General features: G+C 37.2%; 1 protein-coding gene across 2 annotated transcripts in view; it reads right to left on the bottom strand.

Annotated features, from left to right (window-relative positions):
• cd9a (CD9 molecule a) overlaps positions 1-12,339 on the bottom strand; it is a 126,325-nt gene that overhangs the window by 41,743 nt on the left and 72,243 nt on the right. For both annotated transcript variants that reach the window (XM_039769978.1, XM_039769979.1), the window contains exons 4-5: positions 11,191-11,265; positions 7,329-7,430 (exon numbers count right to left, since the gene is read on the bottom strand). In XM_039769978.1, the coding sequence (XP_039625912.1) occupies positions 7,329-7,430; positions 11,191-11,265 (177 nt within the window). The remainder of the gene's footprint in view (positions 1-7,328; positions 7,431-11,190; positions 11,266-12,339) is intronic.

The raw sequence follows: 12,339 nt of genomic DNA, 5'->3' as shown, positions 1-12,339 counted from the left end.
TCCTCTGACAAAATAGCCTGTTCAACACGGAAATCATCAGGCTGAATAGCAGTGTCCAGTATCTGAAGGTAATTTTTCTGCTATAATCCGCTTTTATCTTTCTAGATGACATTCAAATTGACTATCCTTAAATTGGGACACTTGTCTTTCAAGATTAACACTACTACTTTTAATCTTAAAAACCATTCCATTGCTTTCTTGAGATGTAGCTGTTGTGACCTGCAGCTTACAAAATTTTATGGTTTCAGAAGTCTCCTCAACACTTGCCAAGCTTATTATAAAGCTTTTGATTTCTGCATCATCTTCCTGGAGCTATTTTGTTTGATCAGGTCTCCCTGGCTATTCATACTTTGGTTTTAGAAGGACTTTAAGCAGTCATCAACACAAAAAACTAAAGCACAATATTAATTTCTTCTACAGAGGCCACCACAAGTGATGAAGATGATCAGTGCCTTCATCTAGAACCAGGACAACAGTAAGACCAGCTATGTTATATGGGTTAGAGACGGTGGCACTGACCAGAAAGCAGGAGACAGAGCTGGAGGTAGCAGACTTAAAGATGTTAAGATTTGCATTGGGTGTGACGAGGATGAACAGGATTAGAAATGAGTACATTAAGAGGGTCAGCTCAAGTTGGATGGTTGGGAGACAAAGTCAGAGAGGTGAGATTGCGTTGGTTTGGAGGAGAGATGCTGGGTATATTGGGAGAAGGATGTTAAGGATAGAACTGCCAGGCAAGAGAAAAAGAGGAAGGCCGAAGAGAAGGTTTATGGATGTGGTGAGAAAGGACATGCATGTGGTGGGTGTAAAGGCGCAAGATGCAGAAGACAGGACGATATGGAAGATGATCCGCTGTGGCAACCCCTAACAGTAGCAGCCGAAAGAAGAACACTTCTAGCTCCTTTCTAAATTTTGCAAAGACACCATTGAGTATGTTAGTCAGCCAGTCATAAACAAAACACTTTCTACCAATAATGTTCATTGAGGCATTTTTATGGTGAGGGCACCAGAGCCTATTCCAGCAGCACTAGGCTCAGGGAAGAAATCAGCCCTGGTCAGAATACCAGTTCATCCTGGACTAAATCCTTCACTTTCATTTGGCAGGTCATTAGCTAGCATTGGCTCTCAGTTCCGTTACCAGCTACATATCAAGAGATATGTGGTATTTCTTTATAGACAACACATTTAAATGTATAAATGGAAACTACTACAATAGAGAAAACCAGGCCCACATGCACACTGCAAAAATGTGCAAATATGGCAAGCATGTTACAGGGACGGATATGGGGTTACACAGTGTTTAATCCAGGTTTCATAGAAAACGTGATGTCACAAGTTGGGTGTGTTGTCACTTTCAAACTAAACCCAACTCTACGGTTTTCAATTTCAGCATTTAAAAAAAAGACCGAGAATGTTATCCTCAGGTCATAGATCAAAACCCTGGAGAATATATTCATTTTCCAAAAGTGTATCCTAACAACATTTCCTTTTCAACTGTTATTTTACCAATGACATTTAATCATAGATTCCATTCTGGACCCAGGACTCTTAAGGTCTCTGCTTTGCTTTATTTTTTTAATGTGTTAGATTTCAAATTACTTTTTGTGAGGTGCTATACTCAGGATTGTGACCATTTGGACAGAATGTTATTTAAACTAATAATTGTGTCGTGACTGTTTCATATTAAGAATACATATTTTTAAGAAATTTAAATGTGGACTAAAAATTCCGGGACCAATGTGTAAGTTCTCTTAAGAGGTACATGATATGAGCAAGATGCCCTTTAACATTTTCACAAAATGAAAAGTTTCAGACATTCATTAGGTCATGTTCCTGAAATTAAATAACCCAAAGGTGGTAGTGCTTCATTCCATGTGTGGAAGGAGACTAGAGGGACAATGAATAATTAAAGGAGTAATATAGTTATGTTGCCTGCTAGTCAACATTAACAAGCTGACTGTAACTTAAATTGGGGAGGATGTGTCCTGAACCTGGAATTCTGGCTAAAAGGCTGTCTGAAAATAGGGATTTTCTTTTTTGTATCCCTTTAGATAGTCTCTTGACCTTATAGTTTTGTATCTATTTGTAAATGTGAAATTCACATGAGGTGTTAAGTGACAATTTCCAGAGAAAATGTATATTACTATTTGAATTGTGGAGAAGTGATTAGCACTGCTGCTTCATGCTTATAAGTGCTCTGTGTTTGTGTCCTCTACCCGTCGTCTTTTAGTTTGCACATTATCCTTGTGTCTTTGTTTTTTTTCCCCAGGGTTCTTCATTTTTCCTCCCTAGTCCCAAAGATGTGTGTGTGTGCGCGTGTGTCTGTGTGTGTGTGTAGGTCAACTGGCTGTAAGTTGGCCACATAGGATTATGAGTATTCATATGTGCATGACTGGTTCTGCAATGGACTAGAATCTAGTGCTGGTTCATGACATGTGTCCACACTTCTTCCTCTGTATTGACACAACTCTCAGAGGCCTACCACTATAACCAAATGTTAAACAGAAGCAAATGGGTAAACATACAACATCAAGTTGAGTTTTAAAGGTGCCTAAAATCCTACAGCCTCTCATAGTATTTGATAATTTATTACATGTGTCTCTGGTTCTCTGTATGAAGAATAACTTTCTAACATTTGTATCTAACTTGCTCTTATTAAGTATCCATCAGTATTCCAGTGTTCTTATTGATGAATTAATATTATAGTAACAGCCTAGATCTAAAGTACTAATTCCCTTCATAATTTTGAACACTTTAATCGTGCCAGCAATTAACCTGTTTACTAAAACTGAAAGGGTTCAACTCCTTTAGACTTTATTTATAGCTCATACCTGGAATCAGACTAGTCATTCTTCTCTGGAATTACTCTAGCACTGCTATGTCATCTTTGTAATCTGGAGATCAAAACTGTATACAGTACTCTATCTGTATTATATAGCTGAAACATAAACCATAAACATGTACTCTATATATCAAGTGAACCTAGCATCTTGCATTCATCCACCACTGAATAAACTGTTTATTATAATACTTTTGCAATGTTTATGTGGTCTCATTTCTATTAAAATATGGACCATTTCATTTAAACATAACACCTCTGTTATCAAATATTTTGGTAATCTAATGATTTCAGTCATTATTGCCCTATTTCCAATCTTCCCTTTCTCTCTAAAATATTAGAATGTATTGTTGTTCATCAATTAAAGAACCATTTGAAAGTTAAATATTTTCAACCTTCCAAATCTGGTTTCTTTTCCAAACAAAGCTGAAACAGCCTTACTAAAATTCACAAATGATCTGCTTTGGACTGTTGACCCTAGACTACTAAACATTCTTAATTTAGCATTTGACAAGATTTTTCATGCACTATTACTGGAACAACTGTTGCTTTGGGTATATTGGCACTGCTTATTCATTGTTTCAAATTTTACTTAAAAATGGTATGTTGTTCGTGCGGATAATAAGTAAGTCTCTTGAAGTGCTGAAAGAGTGACAGGCGGTGTTATTCCTAAGGAACTTGAGTGGTTTAAAGTGCTAAAGGTTAACCAGCTGAGTGTGTGTCATTCAAAGGGCATGGTTAGGGTCTGTGTGTATGTGTATATTTAATGTATGCATGTGATAATCTTAAAGGTGGGACAGTAGACCAACCCGGTAATGAACCTGTTGAGTACAGTTAACCCAAGGTAAATGGAGAAAGTGAGGATTCTTTCAATGGCAACTCTGTAACACTGTACTAGCACTGATTTGGAAGTTAACAGAGAAAAACCATTTGCTCACATCCAAGATTTTTTTTTAATAAGTTATATTTTTATTCCAGTTCAGTCTGTGAGTGATAGTTTTGAAAAAAAAATTAAATGATTGTAACATGTTTACAATAAAATCAATTATATCTACGACTGTAGGAGTTCATTAGTATCTCATAACATCCACAATGGTTTTTACTGTATTCAGAGAATTTAAGTTAATTAAGATTGTTGAGGGTGCACCAACCTTCCTTGTATATGGCATCTCATTTCCATCTGTGATCAGACAAACCAGGGTGGTATCATCAACAAACTGCAGAGTCCTGGCCTGACGAGGTAGCTCTTCAGTGTTGTGCCATCCACTTCTCCAGTGATTGTTTGGTTTCCCCGATGTACAATTCATGGCAATCCTCTTGGCACTTAACTGCGTAAACTATATTACTCTGTCTGTGCCGGGGCACCCAATCCTTGGGGTGAACCAATTCTTGCCGTATCGTGTTTTGGGATTAGAAAGTCACCGAGACCTGGGGGCTCATGTATAAATGGTGCGTATGCACAAAATGTTGCGTAAGCCCGTTTCCACGCTCAAATCGCGATGTATAAAAACCTAAACTTGGCATAAAGCCATGCACATGTTTCACAGTAGCTAAAATGCTTGGTGTGCGCAAGTTCTCCACTCGGTTTTGCAAACTGGTGGCACCTAGCGTCAAAGCAGTGCTACTGTTCCAGTGTGGTTTCCCTTTCTTTTTTAGATCCACATTCCTGATGTAGCTTTATACATACACTGAAATTAACCACATATTGTTTGTTAGTTAGTTTAATGCATCTGATTGTAATTAACCTGTAACAACATAATGGTCCACAGAGTGGTCAGACTATTCTAAATACCAAAGCTGCTTTAGCATTATTACTCTCACTGCACCACCACCTTCTTTTTTCAGCTGTTCCCGTTAGGGGTTGCCACAGCAGATCATCTTTTTCCATATTACTCTCACTGCACCATTTGGAGGGTTTATATCACTGTATCTGAATGGGGAATCACAGCTCTACAGCAGCTGATTGGAAAGAGAATTATCAGTATACAGCATCAAGCACACGCTGCCTAAACCATGCTGTCTCATACAGCAAACGCTTCAGAGACTTTCCTCGCAGATCAGAAACAGTTTCATTCCAAGAACTATAAACGCACTCAGTCCATCAAGTGCTCCTTGTACAACGCTTTGTACTTATAAGTACAATTACCTCACTGTACTCCTGCGATACAGTTCTAATATTGCACAACCTGAGCCACTTTATAAAGCACGTATTTACATATGATGGTATCATTTTTAAGATGAAATGCAGCAAAATGTTTATTATACAGATAAAGCTTTAACTTCATTTAAATAATCTATATTGTTAATAATTAAACATGTGCGAACATGGTGCCGCAGCACTAAGGAGCTGGCACTCCATTCATGGATCGTTCCTGCCTCACGCTGTATTCTTGCTGGGGCTAGCATGACACTGGAAGGATAGAATAATTAAACATGTACTACGAAGATATTTCAATGTTCCTTAAAAGTTTTGAAGAATCAGCGTTCTAAGCTTACAGATGGCTTACCGTCTATTACAGAGCTGATTCTGTGGCGATTGGGTATTTGGAGAAAGAAAAGTAAAGACAGGAATTGGGGGTTAGTACGTTTGAAAGAGACAGTACTGCTGCAATAAATTATTTCATTGAAGGTTACGCATAGCGCAGAAAGCATCTTGTGTGAGGCATGAACAATCACTGCGCCACCATGTTTAATGTCACAAGCTTTAACACCTATCTTCATGAAAATGATATCAAGTATACATCTCAGTATTTTAATTTACCCAGAGATCTGTAATATAACAAATGTAATGGTTTCTGTGTCCTGTCAGAAGAAGAGAAAGCCCGTTTAAGAAACACATAGTGATTCACACACACACAGAGCACATAGATTATGAAATATAAAACAAAGCACTTAACGTGCTGCTTTAGTTAGGATGGAATTTGAGAAATGGGTGGCACCTCACAGTTAGGAGACTCGGGTTCACTTCCCGGGTCCTCCCTACATGGAATCTGCAGGTTCTCCCCGTGTCTGTGTGGGTTTCCTCCAGGTGCTTGGGTTTCCTCTTAAAGTCCAAAGACATGCACCTGAAGGTGGGCTGGCACCCTGCCCGGGGTTTGTTTCCTGCCTTGTGCCCTGTGTTGGCAGGGATTGGCTCCAGCAGATCCCCTCGTGACCCTGTAGTTAGGATAAAGTGGGTCGGATAATGGCTGGATGGATGGATGGATTTGAGAAACTAGTAAATTAAACTATTTTAAGATTAAGTTTATGATGTTCTACTTTAATGACAAAATAAACTAAAATGATTAAAGTGGAAATTTCGAGATTAAAGTTGAGATTTCATGCTTTTTCCCCCCACACTGTCTGCCTATTTTTTTTTTCTCTGTACCTTAATAAGCTTTCATATGACACTCAGGCGGTGGGCTACAACTCGCCTTTTCATGGTGACCGATATCTGACTACTACTTTTTTATTTGGGGCACTGCGCAACTTTGTTAACTTGAGCTTTCGAGTTTCTCCGACACTATGTCACTCGATCAACTTTCTTTTGTTGTTTATACCACTGTTTAAACCAACAAATAGTATATTTTTCCTTGTCTCCACTTGGTATTCGCTGAAATTCTTTTATTTCCCCCCGTGCTTTTGCCATTGTCTTTTCACAGAACGCTGAGCTTAAGGGCCATTTATATTGATTTACATATTCAAATAGGCGTAATTCTGAGAGGAGTTTGGGGAGTGGCACCAGGCGTGTGCATGTGTGTTACTTTTCATGCTTACTGGGATTTATGGAGCGGAAGAACATGGAAGTTGGCGAACGCACAGTTTTATGCATCTGGATTTTTTTGGGCTTACGCACATTTCCATTTTTGTCCTTGCACCATATTTTAGTGTGAATTCTATGCAAGGCGTTATGCATGAGGCCCCTGGCATTTTAAAAAAATGCGTCTCAGCTGTTACTCCTGACACATAAGGGATCATCAAAGGTTTGCTTGGGCAGCAGTTGTCCAACCCCTCTCCTCGATTGCTTAGAGCATTCTTTTGGTGTCTTCCCTGTTCTGACAAAAGTCCAGCTGATTTAACCAAATTTACTCAGGGCCTTTTGGATATGATGTTCTTCTGCTTTCCTAACCGCTGGTGTCTGTGGGTATGGTGTTTGCTCTGTGTTGTAGAGTCCTGATGGATAATTTGCATATCACTGATCACACGGCCCATTGTTAGTTAATGGTGCTAGTTCGATCAATAGGCCAAGGTACTGTTTATAAGGCTGGAGAAACCTTCAGTCAGCTGAGACAGAGGAAGTCACTTGCATGAGTGTTGAAACGTATCAGAAAAAAAAAAAAAAAAAACTATGTCCAGATGTGAGAGAGGGGTGGTGGTTGTTGTTTATTTCTTGAACTTCTACTAATAGTTACATTTCCACACAGAGCCAAATAAAGTATCATACATCTACTAAATATGCTGTACATTTTTATTAAATTGTATTTTATTAAAAAGATAAAAATGAACTTACTCCAAAGTGAAATGCCTGTAATGTTCCTTTCAAGGCTTCCTGCTTGGTTGTAAGATAATTTTTATATGTTTCTCTGTAGAAATTTTCTATATCAGTCACAACCTGTATATAAACAAAAATATACCATGACAAAATAACTTTAGAGATTTACATTCAGAAAAAGTTTGGTTTGAAGATATTAAAAGGTCTGTGTTAATGTTGACTTTTACTGAAATTTAACAGGCTTGTAAAATAAAAATCCCTGCAAAATATAGTCAACGTGATTCAATTTCACGTTCACTGAATCAGACTAATCCAGAGCCTTACCGTTTTCTGCATTCAAAGGTAAGAAGAGATCGCTTTGAAAACTGTCACCTTATTCAAAAGATTCTAAAACACAATAGTACCTGATCTGTCCAGAAAGTTCCATCCAGTGTTACTTTAAAACAAAACTAGTTTTGTCAGTGTGCGAGAAACAAAATCTACAGCAAGTATAAAGATAAAAATCGTCAGACTCCAAATGGAAGACAAAACGTTATTCATCTCTGCATCAACATACAGCAAGTTAAAATATACTCACATTATTGTAGTATTAAATATTAAATTATTAAAGAGAGGCAGTGATTTCATGTTTGATGTGATGAAAATTTATTAAAAGAGGAATGCAGAGTTGGTCAAGCATTTTTACTTGTTTTAGTTTTTGAAATTGCTTAAAAGAAGAAGTTGTATGATTGTGCTTCTGGAAATTCATTTGAGCCTTGTCATGTATGGAAAAATAAAAAAATAAATTGTGGTTGTTCAAATGTATGGTGGTGTCTATGGTTTAATCTTACCATGAACAAAAATTTAAAGCAGTTTATGGATGGTGTCAATATACTGCAAGACACAACATGGAAGGGACTGGAGAAACAAGGATGCCAGACAGCAGTCAGTGGCTCGGACAGAATATGTGGTAAAAGCAATTTTACAGGAATTCTGAAATAACACTATGTAACAAAATTTTTATTTTTATTTTGTTCCTGGGTACAAATTGTGTTTTCCTAACCCGTTATGCCTAAAAAAAAATAGAAAATAGCTGTTGTTCCACAAAAAACTTTGCTTTTGTGATCAGGACAATGATATTTTGAAATTTGTCTGTTTTCGAGAAAATTCTTGATTCGCATTCAACACTGAGTAGTCTTCTAGAATATTCTTGAACTGTTAGAATTGTCCAGGAGTTTCTAGAATTTTCCAGAATTATCTAGAACGTTCAAGAAACTTTTAGAACTTTCTAGAACATTCTCAGACAGTCCAATAGTAGTCATACAAAGTATAAAAGCACAGGTGACTCGAACCAACATTTCGGTTTATGTTATTTTTTTGATTTGATTTAGATGGCATCAAGAGGTTGCTGCACCCAGCAGATGCATTTTGCTACGCCTGTAGACAATTTATAAAGACAAGAGCAAGAAAGTATTCCGTGAAAGCATTTCGTAAGATGTGCGAGGCCTACAAGGCATACTTCGGCATGCCTGTCAGGGATCAAGACAAGCCCTGGGCGCTTCATTTCACATGCGAATATTGCAAGAAAACTCTTGAAGGTTGGTACAGAGAAGAAAAGAGAGCCATGAAGTTTGCTATCCCGTGAATTTGGAGGCAACCGACTGACCACTCAAGCAACTGCTACTTTTGAATGGTGGATCCTACCAAACGTCGCACTGGCAAGTATGCGCCTCAAATCGTTTATCCAGACATCCTTTCTTCCACTGCCCCAGTACCACACTGCCCCGAGCTGCAGCAAGTCAGACAGCGAGAAAGATATTGCAGGGAGAAGGCCATACTTCCCTAACCAGAAAGACGTCAACAATCTGATCAGAGACCTTGGTCTTACCAAGTCCAATGCTGAGCTTCTGACATCCAGCCTCAAGCAGTGGATCTTGTTGGATGAAAGTGTGCAAGGACAGTATAACGAAAACATGGTGGACTACATTTGGGGGCTTCTTCGAGAAAGCGATTTGCAGTACAGTCACAAATCTAGAAAACCTACTCATTTCTGAACATTTTTGAGTGGTTTTGACTGTCTTTGTCTATTTACCCTGCAAGTGGTGTTCTGTATCAGACCGCATGAAAGAAAAGATAAAAATTCCCTTATTTTGTCACTATAAATACAAAATTTTCTGGGCTGTGGTCATAAAATCAAAGTTTGTGCTGAATGTAGTCGTTTTTCCATAGGCTTTAGACATAAGCAGTTGAAATATAACTCTTGGAAGCCAGGAACAAAAATTGTGTTACATAGTGTAATAATAATCTTAAATTGTCAAATTTGATTTCAAAATAATACATTTTTTTTAAAAAGGTCATTTTAAAGTTGTGACAATCCTATAAAAAAAAATGAAGAAATATTTGGAAAATTAAAGCATCCTGAATTTACGACATTTCAAATTTGAGGTCATTTGACTTCTCAATTAAAGGATTCTCTTCTGTAATTGACATTAACCTTAATGTCTCCTCCATACATGGATATGATCTCAACAGTAAATGACATGAACCTGACAAAGTGATTTTCTGACAAACCTGATTTGAGGAGTGTCCTGTTATAAAAGAAACTTTAAAGATTCTGTGTAAAGGAACATACATACACACACACACCCACACCATACATAACATACATAACACACACATCAGTAGCAATGGCTATGAGAGCTTTGCAGCAGTATCATGAAACAACTCCTGATATCATGGGGAGATCATATATTTTGTGTAGCATTTAACGGATACTTGTGAAGCAATGTCAATATTGCAACACTTAAATTACCTATCAAATAAGGCAGTGGCAGAATAATCTCCGAAAGGGCAGAAGTTAGTATTACTGAACTCTCATAGAGCCTTTTACATAATCCTTACACTTCGCATCCAAAAAAGACTGATGAAATGGGAGGTTAGCATTTTTGCATCAATTACCATAAACTGAACGAGTCTGCTTTCACAGATTTTTGCTTGCTGCCCCTAGCAACTAGTCCCTAGATTTAATAACTGCTTCCAGGTGGTTCTTATTTCTGTATCTCTAAAGCAGCTACAGGCATAACTGGGTACTCATTTTCCATCTCAAGACTGTCTACCCCAAAAGCAGGAGATTTGTAACCTGGTACATTCAACTGACAGATGAAGCAGGTGCTGATTAGGATGTCTCCATCCTACTGTTTAGTGTACATTAATTGACTTTTGCAAAGGCTTTGGGGTTTTGGGAGAAGTTTAGCAAAGGACTGTGCAAATAAGGTTGTACAAACAGTGATTTTTAATAAATTGGTGCATTGAAATCTAACCTAGATTGCAGATGGGAGTACTTGATGAAAAAAAAAAACAAAAAAAAAACACAACACTACTACGAAAGTATCAAGATGTGATGGATTAGAGTTCAGTCTAAGGTTGACTCCAGTCTTGCATCCCATGCCAGGTATGAAAAAAGAAAGGAAATAGATAATGCATATAAACATGTACTACACTCCACACCTTTATAATGTCAAGCGGATATGATTTAAAAAAAAATAAAAAACACAAAAAAAAAAAAAACCCTTATCTTTTCTGTCTCCGAATTTATTAACAGAGTTCCCCTCTAACAGGCTAATGACTACCTGTCAGCACTCTATGTGAATTATCCTACCTTAGGTGTAATAATTATGCAGGTCTTCTACTTCACACTCCCTCTTTTCTGTACTTTTATACCACCTTACTATTTATTCCACTTCCATTCATATTTTTTCTTTTTTTTGACTAACAAATCAAAAACTCATAAAATTTCTATGGCAATGCCTATTAATATAAACTTTTTGTTTCAAGCCAACAGTCTAATATATCACCAACTTTAGTATTATTAATTTGGAAATTCAAAGTGATTTCTAATTACCTTGTCTTTATTTGCAAGACCCCATATTCCAGCTGCAATCTCAAGTGCAAATATCAGTAGCAGAAAGAAGAAAAACTAAAAAAAGAAAAAAGAAAAAAAATTAATAGCATGCAATTAAGATTTCCTTTTCAGTCAGTGTTACAATATAGTTACAGTATAAAGATGTCCTTTTGTGATCAATTATTCATTGAATATTTTCACCTTGTGAATGCATACCCTCATGGTGTTTTCACCAACATCAAGTTAGCATTTTAGTAGCAAGGAAGCTTAAACAAATTAGGTTTTGTTTGTCACACAAGATATAAGGAGGAAAGATTTAAAATGATTAGAGATAAAAGCCGTTGTGGAATAGATGAAAGAATGGTAAGAATAAATATTGCCAAAAGGGACACCCAAAGGACAAAACTGGCAAAGAGAATTGGGTTCAAGTCCATTCTCCCCATCTCCTGTCACAAGAAGGTTATCAAAAGCCTTCTTGGAATCAAGTAAAGAGAGGTTGATTAAGTCTAGATATTCCAGATAGGATGAATAATATGCAGAATCCTGTGAACATTGTCTGAAGCTAGTTGGGAGCTAGTGAAGGTAGTTTAATCAAGGTGAACCAATCTGTGAATAACATTCTGTCACCAAGTAGTACAGTCCTTAGCTTAAAGTTTATCTCACACGTGAGAGGGCTTGAAACTTTGGTTTAATAACAAAGTAAATGAGAGACACATTACCTATTAGATTCAGATGACCAGACACAATGGTCTCTTTGATCAAGTCAAAAACGGGTGATTAATAAATTATTCATAAAGAAGGAGACAACTATATCCAAACTCTGAGCCTTTCTCACAATTATGGAGTCCAAAACCTGTAGTTCAGCTTGGGTAATGGGGGTGACATAACAGAGAGGTGACTGAAGATTATGAGTTATTAGGTAGATCAAAGAACAATATGGTAAACTAATAAGATTATTACATTAATAGCTGGAGGATCAGTAGATGTTGAGCCTGATTTGGCCCTAATAGCAGGGACCATGACAAATGTTTTGCACATTAATGAAAGCAATTTACTGGGCTTGGTATTTGATGCATAAATAAGGGGTAGTACAATTGATGAAAATCTCTTCACTTAAAATAAGTGCACTAAGCTCAGTTCTAACCCAAG

Source organism: Polypterus senegalus, chromosome 11 (genome assembly GCF_016835505.1).
Source record: "Polypterus senegalus isolate Bchr_013 chromosome 11, ASM1683550v1, whole genome shotgun sequence".
Lineage (NCBI taxonomy): Eukaryota > Metazoa > Chordata > Cladistia > Polypteriformes > Polypteridae > Polypterus > Polypterus senegalus.
The sequence above is the reverse complement of the archived record's forward strand: the minus strand, read 5'-3'. Positions and strand labels throughout refer to the sequence as shown.